This window comes from Anolis sagrei, chromosome 5, assembly GCF_037176765.1.
Source record: "Anolis sagrei isolate rAnoSag1 chromosome 5, rAnoSag1.mat, whole genome shotgun sequence".
In the NCBI taxonomy this organism is placed as follows: domain Eukaryota; kingdom Metazoa; phylum Chordata; class Lepidosauria; order Squamata; family Dactyloidae; genus Anolis; species Anolis sagrei.
In genome coordinates, this window is record NC_090025.1 from 162,126,498 (window position 1) to 162,151,706 (window position 25,209).

The window sequence follows — 25,209 nt, forward strand, 5'->3', positions numbered from 1 at the left end:
GGTCTTTCAATCTATAATGTAACAAAGAATGACATACACATTCATGTCTTTTAAATTCATAATTTCACAGGATAATTTGAATTATTTATAACAAGGGACTGTTGCTACACTACAAAGTTAGGTTTCTTTACAAAGGCACATACACACAGGAACCTGGAACAATTCAAAGACAATGGGAAATGAGAATCCATACTGGAATAATGGCGTACTGACAACTGAGCAGTAAGGATAGAAATTATAATTTCTTTAAGAAGATTTGGTTCTTCAGAAGGCCAGTACAAAATTAGTCTCCTCTCTTCTCCCTGGATACAGAATTATCTTGATAATTGTGAAGTTCATCTAGCAAACCCCTTTGTTTTGTTTGTGTGCATTAACACTTGAAAGCTACACCAACATCACTAATTGCAGTGTAATTCTCATTCTAAAGCAAAAAATTGCTTCATTTTGTTATATATCTCTATTTTGTAGTCAGTAAACTGGAGCCCCCAGGGGAGCAATGGGTTACACCCTTGTGTCTGCAGGACTGCTGACTGAAAGGTCGGCAGTTTGAATCCGGGGAGTGGGGTGAGCTCCCATCTGTCAGTTCCAGCTTCTCATGAGGGGACATGAGAGAAGCCTCCCACAGGATGGTAAAACATCTGGGCATTCCCTGGGCAACGTCCTTGCAGATGGCCAATTCTCTCACACCAGAAGCAACTTGCAGTCTCTCAAGTCGCTCCTGACACAAAAAAAAATCCAGTAAACTAAATACTTTGTACCAAGGAATATTGTACCATATTTTATGCTTCATACATTTCCTGTTCTGTCTAACAATTATAGTGACAGTGCCCTTCTCATGAATGGGTGAGACCCTCTGTAAACCTGTGGCTACAAGGCCAGTATTATCTTAAATGTTCCTGTCAATTCTTCTCCAGAAGTGCTAACTGCCAGAACTGTTGTGACATTTAAGAAAAAATACACATTTTGCAGATATTTTATTATCCCACACATGATCAAAACGAAAGCGAAATTCAAAGAGCTAGCTCAGTTTTGACACCCATCTTGTTCTGATAAGGAATCAAGGCTGGGCGGACCTCTTCTTTTAGGAATCTTGCCACCTGGAAAAAGATTTAAAATAATAATATGGATTAAGTGTTTCCTTAGCCCAAATGTTTTCAGAATATAACTCAATTTTGTAACTTCTTTGTAACTCAGAAAAGAACAGCTCAGATTGTGTTGAAAGAGCAAACAAAGCAAAAGTACAGGTGTCTAGATTTGTTTATCAATTAACAAATGAGAGGATACAACACTGAATCTTAGCAAAAAGAAGCAGAAGTGGATACAGTACTGGGAAAAAAGTGAATTCCTTCAGATATGGGAATTAAAGAGAATTCGCTCAGACTGCTGCTGTGGCTAATTATTGTTTATATTAATAGACGAAAAACGTGTTAGACCAGTATGGTATATAATTAGTGTGTTGGAATAGGACACAAGGAAACTAGGGCTCAGCCTTGGAAACTTACTGGACGTACTTAAGGGAGTCACATTCTTTCAGCCAGAGGAAGGCAAGGACAAGCCACCTCTAAATAAGGTTTACCAAGAAAACCTCAAAGATAGGGTTGCCTTAAGGTTGCTATAAGTCAGAAATGACTTGAAGGCACACAGCATACCCAAAACACTGATTTATCAGATCCTACAGGATTACTAATCTACATCAAATCTGTATGACGGAATGAAGCAGGAAAGTTCAAACTTAAAAGCAACAGATAAATGGCAATAAATGAAAAACCAGGCATGGGTAAACTTCAGGGTGGCTAACCAGCACAAAACCTTTAGCCTTTTTATCCTCCTTACCTGCTGAGAAGCACGTCCAGTAAATGATGTTGGCTCCAAGAGAGTTTCCAGCTGCCCTTTGATAGGGCTGAAATAGGGATCAGCACGAATCCGTGCAATTAGATCATTATCACCCCCCTCTTGCTTCACAACAGCAGCTGCCTGCTGAGACAGAACCCGAATCTTCTCATGACAATCCTAACAAAAAAAATGAACATCACATTAGCCTTCCTACAGACGCATTGGACAGTCATTAAAAAGCTGCTGTTGCTAGACTACTCTGGAATGAATGGTGGCATTTGAACTCCATGTGTCATCAGCAATGCAGGCTTAAATTCTCTCTTCTCTGTGTTCTTTTCAAATATCCTTTTTTAATGTATTCAACATATTCAAAATACTTATTTTCAGATTACATGTAACCTGCATTGAGAGATACCAAAAATCTTCTCACAGCCAATTAGTGCATTGGAGATTTCCTTAATAATTATTTATGATGCTTAGCATTTTAAAAAACACCAGCTCTGAGTGCAAAGCAATAAGGCAAACAATATACGCACAAACCTTTCTGGAAAGTTAGAAACAAATGATACGAAAAATAGGGGTATACTGTATTTCTTTTTTTGCCCTGAGGATTTCAGCTATTGTTGGGGAAGAGGGTGATGTCTATGGATTGGATACTAATAACCCACAATGGGATGGAAGGGAGCGTTTAATGTCACCCTCATTCAGCAATCAGCCAGTGCGGGTATCTCTCCATGCAGGTTCTATGTACAGGCAGTACCCAATTTACAAACAAGAAAGGTTCTTAAGTTGAATTTGTTTGTACGGTATATTTTAAAGTATAACTCCAGCTATATATATAAGCTTTGGGTAGCATACGGAAGGGTTAACAGCCCTGTGGAGTTTGTTTTGCTTTCTGTGCTCCTACTCAGAAGATTTCACCTCACTTTCTGTTCCCGTGATAATTGGATTTTGAAAAAATGGGTTTGTTGGGGAAACAAGGATTGGTGAGAAAACTTCAGTGGAGACTCCTTTTCTCCATGGTAACTCTTCCAGGAATGAACTTCTCTTCCTAGAAATAGATTTCTCTCACTTCCTGTTGTCTCACCTGTGTTCTTAACTATGAGTCGTTTGTAAGTCGGATGTTTGTAACTTGGGGGTTCTTTTCAGATTACATGTAACCTGCATTGAGAGATACCAAAAATCTTCTAACAGCTAGTCAGTGTGCTGGAGATTTCCTTAATAACTATTTATGTGAAAATAATTCTTTTGAATTTTGGAAGGGAAGCAAGAAGCCAGGACAGCCAAAGAGTTTTACTTCTCAGTAATCATTGATGGCCACTACAGCTTCTGGCCACCAACAGCACCAGGAAAGCAATGATGCTGTTTCAGGGTGGTTGAGCAAACTAAAGAAACTGTTTTAAATGGAGGCGCAATTTATTCAGTGCTTATTAAGCAGATTTAAAGACAAGAAAACATTAGCTCAGCCCATCTGTGTGAAAGAAGATAATAGATGTGGATGGTAGATCACAGTTCACCAATGACTGTAATTCCCTGCAAAACATAGAAATAAGTTTTTTTCTGCTGTATATTACTACTTTCTATGGGGGCTTCTAGACACCGATGAATCGCTACAGAAGATGGGGTGGGATGGCACTATTGCATCCTTTTAAATATGTCTGACCTTTCAAAGAATAACTTCAACATAGAAGCAAAGTGGCAAGAATAAAATTTCAACCCCTTACAAAAAGGCAGAGGAGGGAACAGAAAGCCAAGATGAGCATTTCCAACACTATGTGACTACTTATATCTGGAATGTTATATATATGATGAGCCTTTTAGTGACTTCTTTATTTGAAGCTATGTAGCCCCTTCAAGTTAATCACAAACTGTCATAAAGCTTGTGAACTGTTCATTTTCTTACACCAATCTCTCCCAGATGGATGGCTACCAAACCCTTTTTCATTGATGTTGATCAGGGATGGGAATCTGGCAGTGGGATAATCATGGAAGCTGCTTGTGAATTACAGGTCATACACCCCTGCCTTACAGGTATGGAAAATGGTGAATAAATTCACAATGTTTGCGAAAACCCACAATGTTTGAGAAAGCTCCATTTTCCAAGGGCAAATATAAACTAATTCAGAAAATGTGTATGTAGCATTATTTGAATCTTAGTGCTCCTTTTACAAATTCATGATTGAAAAGCTGCCAATTTTAGGCCTTCAAATACACTAGAACAAACAATGCTGCAAGAGAGCCTGATGTTACACTTCACCTGGCTGGAAAAATAACTATGGGTAGGACTCTTTGTAATGGTTAGAGTGACCCTTCAAGGCTCTCATAAGCTGTAACAGAGGTAACAGGGAGTTGCCTCCATGCAAATATAGGAGAAAGAAAGCCATGTAGGAAAAAAGCACAGAAGTTTAATCAGTGCAGAATCAATGTCCCATTTGGAAAAGTGTCTTTTAAAAGAAAGTCCAATGTTTCATCTCTTATGTAAATTCAAAGACATTAAAACTTGTGATTAGTTTTGCAAGTAGAAAAAATACATTACAATGGGAGGTAAGTCCTTTCAGAAGATAATAACCACATCTAGAGAGCTGTGACAAAATGCTATATACAGGCCACATAAGGCATTTAGAGCTTAAAATTGAAAAATAAAAATATTTTTTGCACACAAACACATTTTAGGGCATTTCACTGCCTATTGGGTGGGAAGGGTTGGGCCTTTATGTAACAGGAAGTGAACTTCAATCAGCCCAAAGACGGCAAAAATACCCATATGGCCATTAAAAATAATTAGTGACATTTGAAGGCAGATTATGCTTATTAGAAGGGGGAGGGGGGGAAAGAAGGCTGTGCAGCCCCCTAATCACCAATAGTTTACAGCCCGTGAGAGACATACCTGGCGATTACCTCCTGCTTTAACCATTGCCATGATTATATTTTCTGTGGACATGAAAGGCAGTTCCTGTTGAATACGTCTTGCAATTACCTACAGCAAATCAAACAGAACTATATATTTATACAGTTGATGAAAGAATTCAATATTTGTTAGTCTTTATTGCTCATACATTAATCAAGAGAGAGACCACAGCTAAGTACACAACAAATAATTTTATGCAATAAGTTCCAGGTTGATACCAGATCATATAAATTATTTCTGCCCAATATCTCATAGAGTTGTTGGCAAACAGAATGGAACAACTAGATAAACAGATTTTATGAGCTTGTATGAGGTAGTTCCTTTTGTTCCTAAATGACATGTTCTTCAAAACTCTTAAATAAAGACTTTATAACTAAACTATTGAATATTTAAAATATATTTGTTTTGAAATATTCAAGATTGAGTCAAGCTTAGAAACTACCCAGATATTGGGAAGGAGGACATTCTCTTGATATAGATGCACAGAGATGTATTAAAACAAGGCATCATCACAGACTTTTAGAGCAAGCCAGCTTCTTCCTACATTCACAATGTAAATGGAAGACACACTAAATACTACTGAATCAAGTACTGTGTTGTATTCCAGGACAGAAAGCACCTCTGTACTTAACCACCACACTTCACTCCAATGTAAATCAGAAAAGCAGTTTATTGAAGAATATGTAAAAACCAGTTCAGCAAACAGTAAAAACACCTACGTCTAAATGTATGAAATAGTCCCATCAGATTCAAGGTACAAAAGTTGCATTAAAAACCCAAGAATGCAAAAGAATCAAGATGCACAAGGCAGCTTAAAATCCAATGCACAAAATTCAAGAACAACCCTTTAAACTTGGAAGGATGGAACATGAACAACTGGAAACATGAAACTAGAATTCCCTTAGCAGGCTTGACTAGGACTTCATAAGAGATGCTGCTTCAACTTCAATGTTGACCAGACTGCTGACAAATCCCTTTGGTCTCTCTAATAAAGCCACAAAATCATTCCATTTTCCCTGGCAAACTGATAATGGATTTTTCTCTAACAAGTGCTCTGACCTTTGCCAAGTCTGTGAATCAGATCAGAGTTTGCAAAAACTACATCTACTATTTATTTATTTATTTATTTATTTACTTACTGCATTTGTTGACCGCCGTTCTTAGCCCTAGGGCGACTCACGGCGGTGTACAACATATAAAAAGACAATTTACAATGAAAGCAATATCATAAACAACAATAACAACATCACTATTAATAATACCATTACACTAAATCATTTGCGACGTCTCATCATAGAATCACAATCCAATCTCGTTATCCATATTCCGTTCCACTCATCATTGCCAATTTGTTGTAGCACTTAGTCAAACGCCTTCTCAAACAACCACGTCTTTAGGCTCTTGCGGAATGTCATAAGGGAGGGCGCCTGTCTGATGTCTACAGGGAGGGTGTTCCACAGCCGGGGGGCCACCACCGAGAAGGCCCTATCCCTCGTCCCCGCCAGGCGTGCCTGTGAGGCAGGCGGGATCGAGAGAAGGGCCTCCCCAGACGATCTCAAGGTCCTCGTGGGCTCATAGGCCGAGATGCGGTCAGATAGGTATTTTGGGCCGGAACCGTTTAGGGCTTTGTAGGCCAACACCAGCACCTTGAATTGGGCCCGGTAGCAGATCGGCAGCCAGTGGAGCTGGGACAACAAGGGCGTTGTGTGCTCCCTGCGTCCCGCTCCTGTTAGTAACATGGCTGCCGCGCGCTGGACTAGCTGGAGCTTCCGGGCTGTCTTCAAGGGCAGCCCCACGTAGAGAGCGTTGCAGTAGTCAAGGCGGATGTGACCAGAGCGTGTACTACCGTGGCCAAGTCAGACTTCCCAAGGTACGGGCGCAGCTGGCGCACGAGCCTGAGCTGTGCGAATGCTCCCCTGGTCACCGCTGAAACCTGGGGGTCCAGGCTCAACGATGAATCCAGGATCACACCCAAGCTGCGAACCTGCGCCTTCAAGGGGAGTGCGACCCCATCCAGCACAGGCTGTAACCCTATACCCTGTTCGGCCTTGCGACTGACCAGGAGTACCTCTGTCTTGTCTGGATTTAATTTCAATTTGTTCGCCCTCATCCAGACCATTACAGCGGCCCTCGACAGCCTCCTTAGTAGCAGGTGGGAAGGAGTGACAGAGTTGGACATCATCTGCGTACAGATGACACCGCACCCCGAAACTCCGGATGATCTCACCCAGCGGCTTCATGTAGATATTAAACAGCATGAGGGACAGTATAGAGCCCTGTGGAACCCCACAAGTCAAAGGCTGTGGCGTTGAACAGGTGTCCCCCAATAACACCTTCTGGGTGCGGCCCTCCAGAAATGACCGGAGCCACTGCAGAACAGTGCCCCCGAGGCCCATTTCCGCAAGACGCCCCAGAAGGATACCGTGGTCGACGGTATCGAAGGCCGCTGAGAGGTCCAGGAGCACCAACAGGGACACACTCCCCCTGTCTAGCTCCCGGCGCAGATCATCCACTAAGGCGACCAAGACCGTCTCGGTACCATGTCCCGGTCTGAAACCAGACTGTGCCGAATCCAGATAATCCGTGTCTCTCAAGAATACCTGGAGTTGTGAGGTCACCACGCTTTCCATGACTTTGCCCAAAAAGGGGAGATTGGAAACAGGCCGAAAGTTGTCAAATTTAGTGGGGTCCAGTGATGGTTTTTTCAACAGCGGTTTTATAATAGCTTGTTTTAAGCTCGCTGGAATTTCGCCTTCCCGAAGGGAGGCGTTAACCACCACCGTTACCCACTCAGCCAATCCCCCTCTGGCCTCCTTCAGAAGCCAGGATGGGCAGGGGTCTAGGATGGACGTAGTGGGCCTCATTCCTCCAAGTATCTTGTTCACATCCTCGGGCTTCACAAATTGAAAAGAATCCATCAAAATAGGACAAGCAGGTGCTCGTGTCACATCCTCAGAGACTGCATTTAACATGGTGTCCAGACCAGAACGGATCAAAGCGACTTTGTCTGCAAAGAACCGAGCAAATGCTTCGCAGCGCGTGGCCGAATTGTCAGGGCTCCCGCCTGAGATGGCGGGAGTTAAAAGACCTCTGACAATCTGGAACAACTCCGCCGGACGGTTCCTTGCAGACGCAATAGTGGCCGCAAAGAACGTTTTCTTTGCGGCTTTTATTGCCGCGGCATATGCCCTTAGAAAGGACACAAACCGTGTTCGATTTGACTTGCTCAGATCCAAACGCCACACGCTCTCTAGTTCCCTCTTCCTTCGCTTCATCACTGCCAGCTCCTCAGTAAACCAAGGAGCTGGTTTAGCTTGGCTACTTGAGAGGGGACGTTCCGGAGCGATCGTGTCAATTGCCCTGGCCATCTCTCCATCTCTCCATCTTTATCTATCAGCTCATTAACCTCTCCACCTGGCAGTTCATCCTCTGAACTTGCTTCCCCAGAGAAATATTTCTCTGGGCCCCTCTCTGGAATGTGACCTTCGCCTTCACTAACTGCAGGAGGCACAGAAGGCTCAATTTCAGAACTTCAAATCTCATGCTGGCTCGCAGGCCCAGAAATCCCATGATCCACTTCCTCATTGACATTTGGCACAATCCATGGCTGAATTACAATCTACTGTGTTAATTATGAAGTCTTATCCCACCCAAAGCGACATCAATATGTCCATGGATTTCTACAAAACTAGCATTGAAAATTAAGATGGCGATTTATGGAATATGATTTTTCCTTTAAAAATGTCCATGAAGCAATTTCTTCCATATTTAACAAGGCATGCTTGTTCTCTGGAAAGCACTGTGGGGTTCTCTCAGAGTTTTTCTGAAGTGTTAACTATGCCTACAGCATAGGCATAGTTAACACAATGAAGGTCACTAAGTGAACCTTCATTTGGGGAAAAATTAGTGTCAGAGACAAGCTGTATTTTAGGAAAGCTATTTGACCATTATTAATTTTAGTGTTGAACTCCTAAGTTTTCAAAGTATCCTAAGTTTCTTCAGAAAACTGTGCAAAATAGACTATTTAGAAGAAATTTGTGCTCCTGCTTAGTCTGCTTTTACTTCTTACCTTTGGATACACCACAAGACCTTCAGAGATATTTTGCAAGGTGCTAAGTATTATATCAGCAGTGAGGAAGGCTTCAGCCAGACACACACGTCTGTAGGAAAAAAGAACATTAAGGATGTTGCACTACTCCAAGAGTAAAGGACATTTTAACAGATCTGTACCAGTTTTGCTTAGAATGAGATTCATATTTGCCACATCAGGCAAGAAACCTGTGAATGAAAAGTATCTCTGAACTCTAGCTTGAATCTAGTAATTTTACAATAAAATGCTGTATTCGTTAACATGCATGTGAAATTTAGGGCCTAAATTCAATTAGAAATTTATTGAACCAGTGAGAATTTAGTTAGTCATCTTTTATGTCGACTATAGTTGGGATTAAAATTTGATTGAGGACTGAGACCCTGTTTATGGAATCAGACTTGTAAGAGGTCATTTGGTAATGAGAAAAAAATGTTTTCAATGGCTTAGAAGCAGAAGCTGATGATTACCTCTATACTTTCAATTAGGTATGTTTACATTGTGAGTGCTGTAGTAGGCATTACAATCACCATTACAGTCTATTTCCTTGTTTCTTTGTATACAAAAGAATTTTAATGTTGATTCACATCTCTGTCATAAGAATTGGGACTGTACCTGTTTGCGCTATCATCCAAAGTACGCTCAAACCACTGCACAGAGGCTGTCTGAAGGGGATCCATGACCAAAATCATAAGGTGACGAGCCAAACTGCAACAACGTTCTGAACGCATGGGATTCCGTTTATAAGCCATGGCACTTGAACCTGTACAACAAGAAAAAGTAAGCGGCCTATGTGAATGGGAATAACATTTGTGTTATGTGCCTTCCAGGTGTTTGGGCCTCCAACTCCCAGAAGCCCTAGCCAGGTTGTTTAATGGTAAGAAATTCTGGGAGCTAAATTCCAAAACGTGGAGGGCCACAGCTCAAAGAGGCTTGGTGAAAAGGAACAGAGAAATTCAAATCACTAGAACCAGCACCAACCAACCACTTTAAGATGTATTAACAAGTTCTTAAGTTCTCTCCATTATCTACAGAAACAACTCTTCAGACTACAATTCTTGTTAATATATAAAAATCCCAACCTGATTGCAGACTGCATTCAGAATCATAACAAATTTTTAAGAAGTGAGAAAGTTGTATCTGTTTTCTTCAAGTGAAGAAAGAGGCTGGCTTGTTTGCTGAATGCAAAGAGAAGGAGTAAATGCGCCCAAGGTGCCTTGAATGCTTCTTCTTTCAATATCAAAGTATAGCTTGACATTACATCTGAACAGACTCTATATCTCAGTTTTTCAAAACAGTAGCACTGTAATTTCAGTTACTCTTATAGCACTTTGTTATATGGCCAGTAAAAAAAACAACTTTCAAAGTTTATTATAAACATACTTCCAAGTTCCATTTAATTTCATTGGCATTTATACATGCATATCTTGCAAAGGTCTTTTCTAAAAATGGTGTAAACTGAAACTTTCTGGTTATCACCATATTTCATTTGTATTTCGCTTTTAAATATTTGTAATTCACAGTGAGTTTGATTATAATTATTCAATTATTTAAATGGGAGACAGATGTAAAATGTATGCAGGATTCCCTAAGTACACTGAAGTGAACTATTGGATGATTGATATAAAGAAAGAATAAAGAGAATGAAATTCCACTTACCAATTTGATCTTTTTCAAAGGGTTCTTCTATTTCTTTGAGGTTGGCCAGAAGCCGAATATCAGTACATATCTATAGGAAAACAATAACAGTGACTTCACACATTGTTCCCAAACAACGCAAACATCCATCAATAATGCTGGAGCTGGTTTCTATTACTATCCACTGAGGGGGATGGGGGGGGGGGGGGGAAGAAACTAATGCAGTTCAGGTGCACGAATGGATCTCCTGCCTGCACAATTCCCCTGTCATTTTAAAGACCTGGCAATGAAATCCTATGCATGTGTACTTAGATGTGAGTCTCAGTAACATTCAGGGAAATTTCTAATAAGAAGTTGTATATAGAATTGCAGCCAGAGGTTGAAACAAATATGATAATAAAATAATCAATTCTTTCTATTATAAAGAATTACTTTGGTATCACATTTTTCCCCAAAAGAAATAGGAGGAAACTTGAATAGAAGTACCCAAACAAAATGCACGAATCTACTCTACTAAACTTTGAAAATTGATATTTTTTCCTTAGAAATTTAGGGCTCCTATAGTTTAGCTGTATATAAATTGTGTGTACCTTTTAAATCTGTTCTCAACTGAAAGCTCTTTTCTTAACAGAATAGATACTTCCCAAAAGCTGGTAAAAATAATAGCAACAAAAAGCCTTTACATGCCCTGGAAAAGATAGCTAAGAGTTGGGCCAATTAAGCCCCCATAGGGAGAGACTTCCAGAGCAGAAAGGCCTGCTCTCTTTTTGATATGAGACATGTTTGTGAAGCAGGACCAAGAAAAAGTCATGTCCTGAAGGTTTCAGAGCACGGAGAGTGTCATTAGAAAGCATACAGTTCTTAAAATAGTATTGCCCAGATTGTATTTTAAACAACAAACTAGCAGTCCCTAGATTCCCTTTTCTCAGCTCTGGTTTCAAATATGGAGTTCAAAGTCATTCTTACCTTATGAATGGATGCCCCTAGACTTGCCAGAACAGAGAGGACTTCAATATCCACTTTACGACTGTATGTCTGCCCTGTAACAATATAAGCCCTGAAAACAAGCATAAAGGAAGCATTGTGAAGTTAAAAAAAAAGTTCATGAACAAGGGTGAATGAGCATGTAACATTGCATGGCTGTAATACATCTCTTATATCATACATCAATGGGTTCCTCAATTTTTACTTTATGTGTGATTCTTGAGGTCTTGAAGATGTTAATTTGAAATCATAATAAGAAATAGCAGAGTTGAATAATTCATGCTAGCATGCAATAGAGCAGGTGAAAAAAACTGGGAATATACTTCTACAAGCCATGGAGAGCAAAGATAAGAAGCATCACCATGACAAAACTATAAGAAAATGAAATTGCAAAGACACATTAAGAAATAAAGCACATTTCTTTCCAAACAGATACTAACAATTAGCTTTAGCAAATAACAGTTAGTAGCAGATCAATCATAATTCATTCACCAATTATAGAGTTCCTTTTAAGGACCATAGATCAAAGACAGATCTAGGGAAGGAGCTTGAGGTTCAATCCTTGGCATCGTCGGAAGTAGATGTGCGCCATGTGATGAGATCCGGTGGGCTCCATACCAGCAGCTTCTGGTTTTTTGTTGGTTTTTTTTTTTTTGACATGTCAGGAGCGACTTGAGAAACTGCAAGTTGCTTCTGGTGTGAAAGAATTGGCTGTCTGCAAGGACGTTGCCCAGGGGATGCCTGGATGATTTGATGTTTTTATCATCCTTGTGGGAGGCTTCTCTCATGTTCCCACATGAGGAGCTGGAGCTGATAGAGGGAGCTCTAATGTGTCACGGTGTAGGGTTTTGCTGTTTTACTGTTACTGCTTTAATGTTTTTTGTTTTGCTTATGAGTTATGTAATGTATTGTTATGCTGTTGTTTTATTGAGGGCCTTGGCCTTTGTAAGTTGCATCAAGTCCTTCAGGAGATGTTAGCGGGGTACAAATAAAGTTAATAATAATAATAATAAATTAGTGAAATCTATGAAATCCTGAAGTGATATAACAATCACTGTACTAAACAAGAAAAACAACCACATTATTATGTAGAAGGCTGGTTCGGTTCCAGTATTCCTAAGAACATTCTAGTTAGCAATCACCAGTGCTGAGGGAAGCAAGAGGAGTTTTCAACATACCGCTTAAATCCTGCCATTGCAGTCACCATCCTGTCCAGCTCTTCCACCTCAAGAGGAAAAATAGACAGGAGCTTCAGAATGCAGTGACTGAAGTTTCTTCCTGTAACACCATTCTGAGCCGAGCATGTTTTGCTGGTATAAATGCCCAGTAATTCCATGAGTCCATGTGAATTTTATCTTAGCATAAGCCCTAAATAATGTTCACCTTGCTCCTTTCCTGGCATCCAAGGTAACACTCCAGTCTCTTCTGATTACTCTTTTAGCATTATTTGGATCTTGTTTATCAGGAAAGGAGCAAGGTGGGTGATTCCTAGGACTGTAAGTGGCTTAGCATGCTCATTTCAAAAGACAACCTATCATTAATTATAATGCAGAAATACATACAACAAGTGTTCTCAAACAAACTGTGATTGTAATTAGAGTCCTGTTGGAGATACTTACTTTGTCATGATCTCCTTCAAACAGCTGCAAGAAACTGGCCTGGGTGCCAGTGGTGCCTTTCACACCACGAAATCTCAACTCATCTCGCGCACGTTCAAAATTGTGGAGGTCCATGCAGAGATCTTGGATCCACAAGCAACAGCGCTTACCCACAGTGGTTAGCTGTGCAGGTCTAAGAGTGACACACACAAGATTGTAGAAGAACAAACCCATACAGATTCAATCACAGTATTATAAGGTAACTGCATTTGTTAGTTCAGAAGTACCTTCATCACTGCTCTTTTTCCACATAAAGATTCTAAACGATGCAATCAAGCTCATGATAAAATATATTTGCAGACCTAGAATGAAAGCCCTGCATCCATCCTCGCTCAAAGCTATCAGGATACTGATGTCCACCAAAAATAGTTGAATTATGGGCATATGCTTGTGGCGGTGTGATGACTGAAAGCTGCCATGTAATTACTCTCTTATCTACAACTACACACAGTTGCATTTACTGTTCAAAATTTTATTTGTCTGACATCCCTAAAAAACTGCTAAATTGCTAGTTGACTGTAAGACACCACTAGAAGTATTATTGGTTCTGCTGTAATGATGGTAAAAATGAGAGGCCAGTCTATTAAAAACAGGCCTCTAAATTTAAAGACTGAAAGTCAGTTTGGAATATTTTATACCTGTTAACGAAATAGTAATAATGGGCTGATTGTTTTTGTCTATATAAAATGGCAGTTACGAACAAGTTGCAACAAAATAGATAGCAGGTAGGTAGGTAGATAGTAACCGCAAAGAAAATTGAAGTTTAACTGACAATATTCTTCCAAAAAGTATTTTAACAGTACTGGAACCTGATTACATAATAATTTGCATTAACAAATCTCAAGAGCATCCACCTCAGCCAAGATAAAACAACTAAGGTTCTTATAGTTAGTCTTAATATCTATCCCAAAATGCTGAGCTTTATCATGTACACCAATAGTTAAAGTCCTAATGAACAATAAAAGAGATGAAAATTAATGAAATACTTACTGATAGTGAGTGAAGCCCAAAGTAGGCAAGTTGGCATATTTCTCTGCAAAGTCTGCCAGACGGCTTATCACTCTGGCAAGCTAACAAATAGAGAGGGGGGGGGGGGGGGGAAAGGAAAATATAAAAACACAAGATTTGTTACTTTTTACATTTTAGTGCACTCTTTCTCCAAGGAGCTTAAGGTCACACATTTATTTATTTATCTTCATAAACATGGAAAATGGGAAGAAGATCTACAGGGGCAACTGTTAAAGGGCAATTCATTAAACTGCAGGGAGGGAAAAACGAAGAGAGAATAATATAACCAAGTAGGCTTAAAACGTGGTATAAAACATTGACCAAGATAATGTTGCCCTGCATGTATTAACCAGTAAACTAACAAAAACCAACCAACCAACAAAAAAAAAAAAACCCCACAATTTTGTTAGTTTACTTGGAACAAATCAGCTACTCTGCAAAAATCTTTGATGCTGTTTTAAACCAAAATGTTTTGTGGCACCTATTGGACTATATTGTCCTTTGGTTCTTGTTCAAATTGTTAACTTTAGCCATAAATATCCTCGGGAAATCAACATTTCTTGCCTGTATTAAACTGTGCACCTTACCTTGGGAAGGAGCAGATTGAATCCGTCTCGAAGGACTATCAAATCCTAGTGGAAAGATGAATAAAACAATCAGAAGCAAGCTATTCACAGTAAACACACCCCTGGCCCACTTTTTCTTTAAGTATAGACTGCTGCCTTCATGAAGAAACATATATGCAACTAAAAGGATTATTTTGTATCAAAAACTGCAGCGACATTCTCTCTGCAGCTTTGAGGTTCAGCATCAGAAAGAATGAGCATTAACATGAAATTAAGATGGCAGCAACATTTCAAAGAAAGAACACTATGGTATAACATTTATACATGATGAGTATTTCTATTTGTGTTTTTAAGAAATGTATACCTCACCTTTTCTGCATATCAGGGCACTATGAAACCAGTTATATTACAGTTTAATTACAATACAACATTCTTAGAATAACTGAAATGGCAACAAATTAAAACTCCAGAATGAATATTTTGCCCAGCAAAGATAGGACTGCAACATGTACATCAAATTAACCATAATAGGGGCTACTTGGAAATAATCAACCCGCCTTGGAAATATTACACACATAACTTGAAAACACAGAACAGAAGCACAAATAATCCAAAACCAGCAGTAACTGTGCAGGACCTAAAAAGATACTCCTAGAATCTAGAATTCCAAATACAGATCAACGTTAAGTCAGATATTATTAGAACAGAAGTATACCGTATTATCCCCCACATAGCAGGAAGTTGCTCCAAGGTGAATTATTCCTGCAGCTTTAGGACAACAGTGGGCAAACGTGTGTACATGAGCCATGACATCATGACGGAGCCGTTTCTCTTCCTCTGCAGCCATCTTGAAGTCTATATTATCTAAATTTGCTTCCATTTCCTTTATTTGCTCATCCGTGATGGCGAGGCCCAGTGACTAGGAAAATATAATTTTTGAAGTTAGCAAACACATGATCCTCAATTCAATAAGGCCAATATAGTTAAATCAACAGTTCCACAGAAATCTATAATCTAATTTTCATGTCTGAGGAAGCTCTAAACAATGTTCGAAGTTAGCAAACAAGCCACTAACTGACACCAGACTTACACATTTGAGTATGGGTAAAATTTAGTTTCTTAAAGTTATTTATCGATTTCATGTATTATTATTTCCACTGAACTGGCTCCAGTTACATGGAGGGCAGATCCATTAAAATCAATGTGGCTTCAATTAAGCTTGGTTAATTTGTAACTTTAAATGTCAATATGAAGTATGACAAAATCTGATTTCAATGCACTATGTATATTTAGGCAGTTATTTTTATGAGAGACATCATGATAAAGTGGTTAAAGTGTTGGTCTATGACTGGAGTCTATAACTAAGGCCCACTAGTTGAATGCAACCTTCCAAGATCATTTACCTGGCCCTCACCCTAAACCTTAGCTTCAGGGTCACCCTAAGTCTGAAACTACTTGAAGGCACACAACAACAATAATCCTAATTAACTTGATTATGTCATCAGCCAAAAGCAGTTCCACATTTCCCACTGAAATGCTATGTTTATGTTGGTTAAAATTGTTCTTCATTTTAAATACTGTATTGTTCTTTCATGGGATTTTTTTTTTGCACACAAATAAGATATGTGCCGTGTGCATAGGATTTTTTTCATGTTTTTTTCAAACTATAGTCCAGTCCTCCAACTGTCTGCAGCATGTTCAAGTCACATAGAAGAGTTACAGGTCAAAGTTTACTTTAGGTTCTAAAGGAAGATATTGCACTACGTCTTTTCTCTGCTGTTTAAAAACACTACACAAGATTTGAAGTAACGTTCTTTTTGCTCCTTTTCAGTTTGCCTTTAGCTCCTCCCAAACTCAGAAAAAAAAATCTGATTTACTACACCAACTATCATTCAGAACACAGGGTAAATGGCCATAATATATTAGGGTGCATTTACTCTGTAGAATTAATGCTGTTTGACACTGCTCTAATTGCCGTGGTATGGAATCATGGAATTTGTAGTTTGGTGAGAAACAGCACTCTTTAGCAGAGAAGGCTAAAAGCCTTGTGAAACTGCAGATCCTAGGATTCTAAGCACTGAGCCATGGGAATAAGGCGGTGTGGTTTCAAACTTTTTACACCAGGGGTCCTCAAACTAAGGCCCAGGGGCCAGATGCGGCCCTCCAAGGTCATTTACCCAGCCCTTGCTCTGGGTCAACCTAAGTATGAAACTCCTTGAAATAACACAATAACAACAACAATCCTACCTCATCAGCCAAAAGCAGGACCACACTTTCCATTGCAATACTAATAAATTTATATTTGTTTAAATTGTTCTTAATTTTAATTATTGTATTGCTTTAAAATGTTTTTTGCACTACAAATAAGGTATTTGCAGTGTGCACAGGAATTCATTCATGTTTTTCCGAATTATAATCCGGCCCGCCAACAGGTTGAAGGACTGTGACCTGGCCCTCTGTTTAAAAAGTTTGTGGACCCCTGTTCTACACTGTCGACGTACCCCTAGTTTCAGGAAATTGAGCAAGGTAAAGAAACCAATAGTGTTTTTTTTTTTTTTTTTAAAAAGACAAAACAACACAGAAATGTTACTTGTTTTTTATGGCAATTACTGCCTCACTTTTTAAACTCTAACTTTAAACTCTTATGACAGACTGAAGGGGGGACATCAATAACAACTTGTCAGAATCTTGATGAAAAAAACAGGTGCACAGGGTGACTGTCTCTGCTTCAGCTGAAGATCAAGATCAGAGATGTAACTCCTCAGGAATGTGAGCATGCAGATAAAAATAACATGCTCCCTTCTTACACTAAGACATAAAATATGGCACAATAGCATGTGCCATGCTTTTTAAAAACATGCTCTTATCATATGGGAATACTAACTTTGCTTCAGCTACACCACTATGCAATTAAATTAATCACATAAGAAGATCTAAGATGTACAAGAGATCCCTGCTTCATGGCTTCCAGAAGAAGTTTTTTTGTTGTTTATCCACACTTTCTGCAAACAGCAGAAATCTTTTTTTCTCCTTCTTATGTTTTCAGCATTGTCTCTTTCCTCTCAAACCCCTTCAAGCAATACTTTCCTGAACACATTATGTATAGATTAAATTCACATATGAGAAGTTCAGCTGATATTAAATATGCTGTTACGCAACTAGCTTAACCTATAGCTTGACTTGACTGCATTCACAGTTTTAGGTATTTACCCTTCCACAAGGTTAATGCTGTAACATGATCACACCACAGTGACATTCCCAATTAGTATAAAATCTGCAAAACATTGATACTTTGGCCAAATAAAATTCAAAAAATACATCATGCTTTGAAAGCTTCATTGACTTCTTCATGAAGCTTACATGTGAAAAATCATCAGACAAAAGACAGTAAACAATTGTTTTGGTAGGTTGTTGTAGGTTTTTTCAGCCTATATGGCCATGTTTTAGAGGTATTCTCTCCTGACGTTTTGCCTGCATCAATGTCAAGCATCCTCAGAGATAGTGAGGTCTGAATTGTTTTGGTAATTTTATTTTAGTTTAATGAAGAGGACAGTGAAGCTTTCAAAACTTGCATTATATATTTTTGTTTGCATTTTTTGATCAATTAAGCTATCTTATTGTGATTTTTTGTACAGTATTTTGCTGCATGGGCAACTGGCTGACCTTAAAAACTTCCTGGATTTGGAGATTTGAATTATGTTACAAGAGGGAGCTAATGGACTGGGACTTTATTCTTTGCTGTTTTACTCCAAACAAAGGCAAATGCTTTCATTTGGGCTAAAATTCTATCTATACAGCACTTAATTCCACCCAAATTTAACAGTATGTTGACTTCTGGAGAAATTGAATGTTCCTTGTCTAAGAAAAGGGTCTCCTGGCTCTTAAGAGAAGTTACCTTTCTGTTGCTAATGGGAGTTGAAATGTTATTGCCCTCTATCCAAGAAAAGGAATTTCATCTGCTTGCATCGATCTATTGCTAGATCAGTAGTTCCCAAACCTTTTTGGACTGTGGCCTCCTTTCCTCTTGGGCAAAAACCTCACATTTGCTTCTTGATATTTGGTCCAATCTAGCACTCTAAAGTTAAATAAGAATATGTATTTCACAAATAAAACTTAACTTTATAAAACGTTAATATTTTTAATAATACATGTGTGCTTCTTTAAAACATTGTCTCTATAGTTGACTATGCTTGGTGCAGAAATATTTGATTTTCAACATCAGGCTGAAGACAGTAAGAAGTTGTCTTAGATTCCCCCACAGATGTACATTAAGGGCTTTTTTTCGCAAACTTCTGTGGGATTTTGTTTTCTGGCTGTCTCAGTTTGGATCTAGTTTTGAACTGTATTAAATGATCTATGTAGCAAGGGCCTGAGAGAGTGTGACTTGCCAAAGTCACTCAATGGATTCCCATGGCTGAAGAGGAATTGAAAGGAATCCTAGTGGCTTCCTCCAAACCAGAGTGACTGACATTCTTGCTTCTCCACTATAAGCAGATGCACCCTGCTGTCTTGGAAAAGTTAGACACCCTGTAGATCTTGATTACAGAAGCTGAGGGGTTAACAAGACTGCCAAAACTGTAGAATAACAATGGTAAATCAGCATTTTCCTCCCTCATATGGGAAGGAAGGGTCAGGCAGATGTCAGGTGACTTGGACAAGCCATATGACGAGTTCTGAATGAGTTCTGAAACTTTTGCAAGGTTTTTGGCTTAAATTGTAAAGTTGCCTTCGATTTTGACAAGTATCTATGCTCTTTCATTGTCTAATCCAGTCCAAATTTGCTTCCAGGTATATGGTAATTGGATGCTTTGCTCTTTGGGGTTGAATCTCCTCCCTTGCTTATCCTCAGCTAAGCTTATGACCTGGAATTTGTTGAATCAATTGATACAAAGCTCTCTCCACTTATCCCATTCCATGTAGTCCCTGTCCCTGTGCTGCAGAAGAACCACGTAAGGATTTGAAGGCCACAAAGCCTGCACAGAAGGATATTTGGGGAGCTGCATATGATGGTGGCTTTTTGGCTACAGCCTTCCTATGATGAATATGGCCTGTTTGTCTATCTATCTGTCTATTTGCTTTCCAGGTTAAGGTTTCTTTCTGTCTAATGGCCTGTGGAGGAAAAACATAGGCCTGTGACTCTAACATAATCAATTTTCTTCTCCTGTATATATTTAACATCTTTGGTTGATGGAGAAGCCAGTGAAGCTTTGGAAGATAGCATAAGATATTTTTTGCATTTAGTTTGGCCAATTTGCATTTTGTTTGGCCACTCATTTGTGGATGTTGTTGCTGAATGGTGAACATGATTACTCTCAAATATTGTTATCTTTCAGTTGTCCCTTAAGATGAACGAAGTATTGAATTTAAACTCTACGGCAGGTGCATGGACTGGTGCTTTCTACCCTCTAGCTTAAGATGAGAAATAAATAAGGCATCCAAGGAAACAATATCAAATTTGCATTTTTTTAAATAAAAGCATAGGCTAGAATAAACTGCATCAGGCTGTCTGACTGGATATTCACTTCTTAGAAATATACCATTTTTTTTTCTTAAAAAATATATGGCACAATATGTTGGTCCTTACACGATTTTGTATTTTGTTTTCACTGCAGCATTCACAACTATTGGAAGCAGCATACTATATAATTACTTTCAATCACTATAATAGTCTTCATGAGACTGGGCATATTAATTCCTATTTGTAGGGGATCACATGGTGGGCACTGTGTTTTAGCAATGGCTGTGGAATGCAGGGCAAATCAATTCTGAGCCCTTAGGATATTTGGAAAAGAGAACCAAATAGAAAGAACAAGGCTTTGAGGCTGCCACAGCACCAACAGGCCCAGGAGGGCCTCACTATAGCCCTCCTCAAAGCCGGCGTGGCACCAAGGGGCCCAAGAGGGCCCCACCATCACCCTCAACCAATCTGCCATGGCTCCAGTTGTTTTTTGCTTGTTTTGGCAATGAATGTTTACCACTTTGTTACTTTTGTCTATAAACTACCCTGAGTCCCTTTGGGGAGATAGGGCAGTATATAAATCTATTATTATTATTATTATTATTAATATTATTATTATTATTATTATCCATTTACAAGACCAATTTGTCCATGGATCACTTGATGAAGGGAAATGATCTATATAGATGCTTCTCAAGTTTTCCAATTTTGTGTGTGTGACAAATTTTCTATACAGATGCTTCTCGAGTTTTTTAATTTTGTGCATGTGTCCTAATGTGTTAGGACAGGTACATTATTGATAATAATTGGCTACAGCTTTCTACCTGGAAATTTCCCAGAGATCAGTAACCTATGGCTTATGGACTAGCACTGATCCATGATCACCATTTTAAGTGGCACATTACTCATTCACTTTCATTAAAATATTATTTGAAGGAACTTGGTCATAAAAAGCTTTACAAATACGTTTCTGTAAACAATGTAATAAAGATTTCCAGTAAAAAAGCTGATTTTACTAAGGGCTGAAGTATGTTTAACAATGAGATCAGAAGATAAACTCTAATTTATTAACTCTTGGCTTGCAAAATCTGTTGGCTTATGAAATTAGGGAGAATACACATTAGAAACAGTGCTAAAGCTGATAGCAAGGGTCAATCTCTGCTGGCGTGATGATGAAACACGGCTTATAAAACATGACCTAAAACTAAGAGATGACTGAGTGTCTTTTGTAAGATTTAGGCTCACAACCCTTTTGCAATTTGTTGGCTACATCCACCTTGATGACATATGAGTTGTACTGAAATGAACACATTTGCAAAATTCTTCCTGGGTTAATTTGTAATCATTAATCAAATTTCAGGCAAAATAGGAGTAAAAACTGCTGAAGATGTATTGCACAATTATGTCATGAACTGCACACTTTGATGCTGATTTACCAAGGTCAACATCTGCTTAAGCTATGTATTATACTCTGGATCAATTTGTTTCTATCTAGTTCTGCAAATTTATCTACCATGTAAAATAAATTTTTGAACCATATTCACTAGAAATAGTTTGAAATCTTTAGTTACACCGAGAAGAAATTTAGTTACATCAAGAAGTAAATATAATATATTATAATGCAAAAATACATTGAATGGCAGGGGGTTGGATTTCATGCCCTATGGGGTCTCTTCCAACTCTATTATTCTATGATTCTAATCTTCCACTTATTTGTTTCAGTTTAAATAATGAAATTCAAATTCAAATATAGTAATTTAGTGCTAGAATATCTCTTTCAATTAGGAGCAGAAATCAAAATTAGAAGATGCAACAAAATAAAAATACAAAATCACATATAAAGACTTTTCTTCCTAGTATTAAGATCAAATATGGCCTAAAACAGAAGTGCTCTTTGTATCTTTTTTTTAATCTTTTCCACTATACCCATTTTAATTTCATTCTCTGCCAATACTTAGTCAACATTCTTTGTTCACTGAACCCAATGAGGCTTGTTTGGACTTTCACCATAATTCCTGGGTTCTTCTTAAGTAAGCTTTTGTACTTCTACAAGGTGGCCAAAAGTCACTAAGAGGTCTGATATACAATAAAATAAAAATCTGCATTATTCAATTTATAATATTTTACTTTTCACACATACTGTACATTTATTTCCTATATATATATGGACCCTCTAGTGGGGCAGCGAGTTAAGTCTAGTTCTGTTCGACTCTGGGGATAGTGCTTATCTCAATTTCTAAGCCTGAGCCGGCATTGTCTGTAGACCCCTCCAAGGTCATGACTGCATGAAACATTGTTACCTTCCCACATAAGCAGTACCTATTGATCTACTCACATCTGCATGTTTATGAACTGCTAGATTGGCAGAAGCTGGGGCTAACATCAGGAGCTCACTCCCCTCCCTAGATTCGAACCACCAACCTTTTGGTCAGCAAGTTCAGCAGCTCAGCGGTTTAACCCAATGTGCCAGCCGTTAAAATGAAATGGTTATAATGAGAATTTGTTGGTCTGCTGTGAATTGGTATTGTCTGATTGCCCCTGTTGCTGGTATAAATGTAAATTGGGTTTTATCTTTTGGTTTATATTATTTTGTATTTTTATACAACACTAGCCGTCCCCTGCCAAGCATTGCTGTGGCCCACATGGGGGTTCTGTGTGGGAGGTTTGGCCCAATTCTATCGTTGATGGGGTTCAGAATGCTCTGTGATTGTAGGTGAACTATAAATCCCAGCAACTACAACTCCCAAATGTCAAGATTCTATGTTCCCCAAACTCCACCAGTGTTCACATTTGGGCATATTGAGTATTCGTGTAGAGTTTGGTCCAGATCCATCATTGTTTGAGTCCACAGTGCTCTCTGGATGTAGGTGAACTACAACTCCAAAACCAAAGGACACTGCCCACCAAACCCTTCCAGTATTTTCCGTTGGTCATGGGAGAACTGTGTGCCAAGTTTTGTTCAATTCTATCGTTGGTGGAATTCAGAATGCTCTTTGATTGTAGGTGAACTACAAATACCAGCCACTACAACTCCCAAATGATTAAATAATTTTTTTGGAGTGAAGGACATACATTGGGTTGTTAGGTGTCTCGTGTCCAAATTTGGTGTCAATTCATCCAGTGGTTTTTGAGTTCTGTTAATCCCACAAACGAACATTACATTTTTATTTATATAGATTGTTTGACTCTCTCCCTCTCAGCTGCCCTGAGTCCCCACTGGGGAGATAGGGCGGGACAGAAATAAAGTCTCAGTCAATTGGTCGTATGGACAATTTTGGGACTTTACATCGTTTCTGACCTAAAGCAACTCTGAGGCAAAGCCATCACGGGGCTTTTGCTGCAGGATTTGTTCAGAAGAGGTTTTTCTGTTGCCTTCTTCTGAGGCTGAGAGAGTGTGACTTGCTCAAATGCAACTCAGTGGGATTTCATGGCTGAGCAGGGATGCAAACATCTATAGTAGGCATGGGTAAACTTCAGCCCTTTGGGTGTTTTTGGACTTCAACTCCCACCATTCCTAACAGCCTCAGGCCCTTTCCTTTTCCCCCTCAGCCGCTTGCGGCTGAGGGGGAAAAGGAAAGGGCCTGAGGCTGTTAGGAATGGTGGGAGTTGAAGTCCAAAACACTCAAATGGCCTAAGTTAGCCCATGAACGAGATAGCTCTACTTACTAATTTGCATATGGTTTCTGATTGGCCAGCCTCAACATTCTAACATCCTTAAGTGGCTGAGGGGGGAAAGGAATGGTGGGAGTTGAAGTCCAAAACACCCAAAAGGCTGAAGTTGGCCCATGCCTGATCTATAGTGTACAATTAATGCAGTTTGACACTGCTTTAAACTGTCATAGTTCAATCCTACAGAATCGTGGTAGTCTGACAAGGCCTTTAGCCCTGGGTTCCATAGAGTTGAGCCAAAGCAGTTAAAGTGGGGTCAAAGTGAGTTAACTCTGCCCATCTCCTCAGGCGAAGCTCCCCACTAACCTTCGAGGCCTGGGCCAAGTAGAGCCACAGCCGCCGCCAGGTCGAGAACTTCTTCCTCTCGCTGAAGTTGAAGGCCATGTCGGGACTGGCATATCGCGACACCAGAGGGGAGCGGTAGCGGCAGAAGGCGTCCTCCTCGGGCGCGGGAGACGGGGTCGCCATGGCAACGGCGCGCGAAGGCGAAAGGAAGGAAGCGGCGGCGGAAGCCTGAGGCGCGCGGCGAGTCCCGCGAGACGCCCGCAGGAGCTCAAAAGAGAAGGCAAAGGGGAAAGCCCCGCCCACCCCGGCCTCCTCTTGCTTGCCATCGGGAACTCCTCCCGCCGCTTTCCCTCAGCGGCCTCTGATTGGTCAGACGCGCTGTCGCTGCCACGGCCTCCGATTGGCCAGGCGAACTGTCGCTTAAACGTGTTTCTGCCAATCAGGCGTTTCTCCCTCCTGTACAACATCAGGGAGAAACCCAAGTATACCTTAAGACAAGGTGTGGGCAAACTTGGGCCCTCCCTCCAGGTGTTTTGGACTTCAACTCCCAAAAGTCATTAAGAGGTCTGATAGACAATAAAATAATAATAATAAATGTGCATTATTCAATTTATGAGATTTTATTTTTCAGATATAATGTACATTTATTTCCTCAAGGTGAAAGAAGAAAGCGCAAAAGCCAGGTTGCAACTAAACATCAAAAAAACCTAGACCACCCTACCTGCGTGACCATATCGCTGTCTACGAACCCACACGCTCACTCCGGTCATCTGGAGAGGCCCTGCTCGTGATCCCGCCCGCGTCACAAGCGCGCTTGGTGGGGACGTGAGACAGGGCCTTTTCTGTGGTGGCCCCCCGACTCTGGAACACCCTCCCGAAAGATCTCAGACAAGCCCCTACATTGGCAGTCTTCAGGAAGGAATTGAAAACTTGGCTGTTCCGATGTGCCTTTTCAGATTAGGAATCCCAGCACCAAATCCTAGAAGCACCTTAGTAGAACCAAGTTCACTGCACACTGCACACCGCACTTATATTATAATCCTACATTCCTCCCGCCACATCAGCACTTTTAATCCTGTACCCTACTCTGTCCGGCCCAGTTTTAATAGTGTCTT

General features: G+C 39.8%; 1 protein-coding gene across 1 annotated transcript; it reads right to left on the minus strand.

Moving 5' to 3' along the window:
- Nucleotides 1–957: 957 nt before the first annotated feature.
- ADSL (adenylosuccinate lyase) lies at nt 958–24,392 on the minus strand. Its single transcript, XM_060777102.2, has 13 exons — nt 24,116–24,392; nt 15,398–15,601; nt 14,704–14,748; nt 14,099–14,178; nt 13,070–13,241; nt 12,629–12,675; nt 11,433–11,523; nt 10,488–10,557; nt 9,444–9,591; nt 8,811–8,901; nt 4,721–4,810; nt 1,834–2,010; nt 958–1,097 (listed from the first exon to the last, which is right to left on the minus strand). The coding sequence occupies exons 1-13, from the start codon at nt 24,275–24,277 to the stop codon at nt 1,011–1,013; spliced, it is 1,464 nt and encodes a 487-aa protein (XP_060633085.2). The 5' UTR covers nt 24,278–24,392; the 3' UTR covers nt 958–1,010.
- Between the last annotated feature and the right edge of the window lie 817 nt (nt 24,393–25,209).

What these genes read in the sequence shown, in the direction of transcription:
- ADSL (XM_060777102.2), bottom strand. Translation starts at nt 24,277, where the DNA reads ATGGCGACCCCGTCTCCCGCGCCCGAGGAGGACGCCTTCTGCCGCTAC. An exon ending in TTGAAGGAGATCATGACAAA is followed by an intron (nt 12,676 to 13,069) that starts GTAAGTATCTCC and finishes TTTCCTCTTGAG; the next exon opens with GTGGAAGAGCTGGACAGGAT. An exon ending in AAGCAGGAGGTAATCGCCAG is followed by an intron (nt 2,011 to 4,720) that starts GTATGTCTCTCA and finishes TTTTTTTGTTAG; the next exon opens with GATTGTCATGAGAAGATTCG.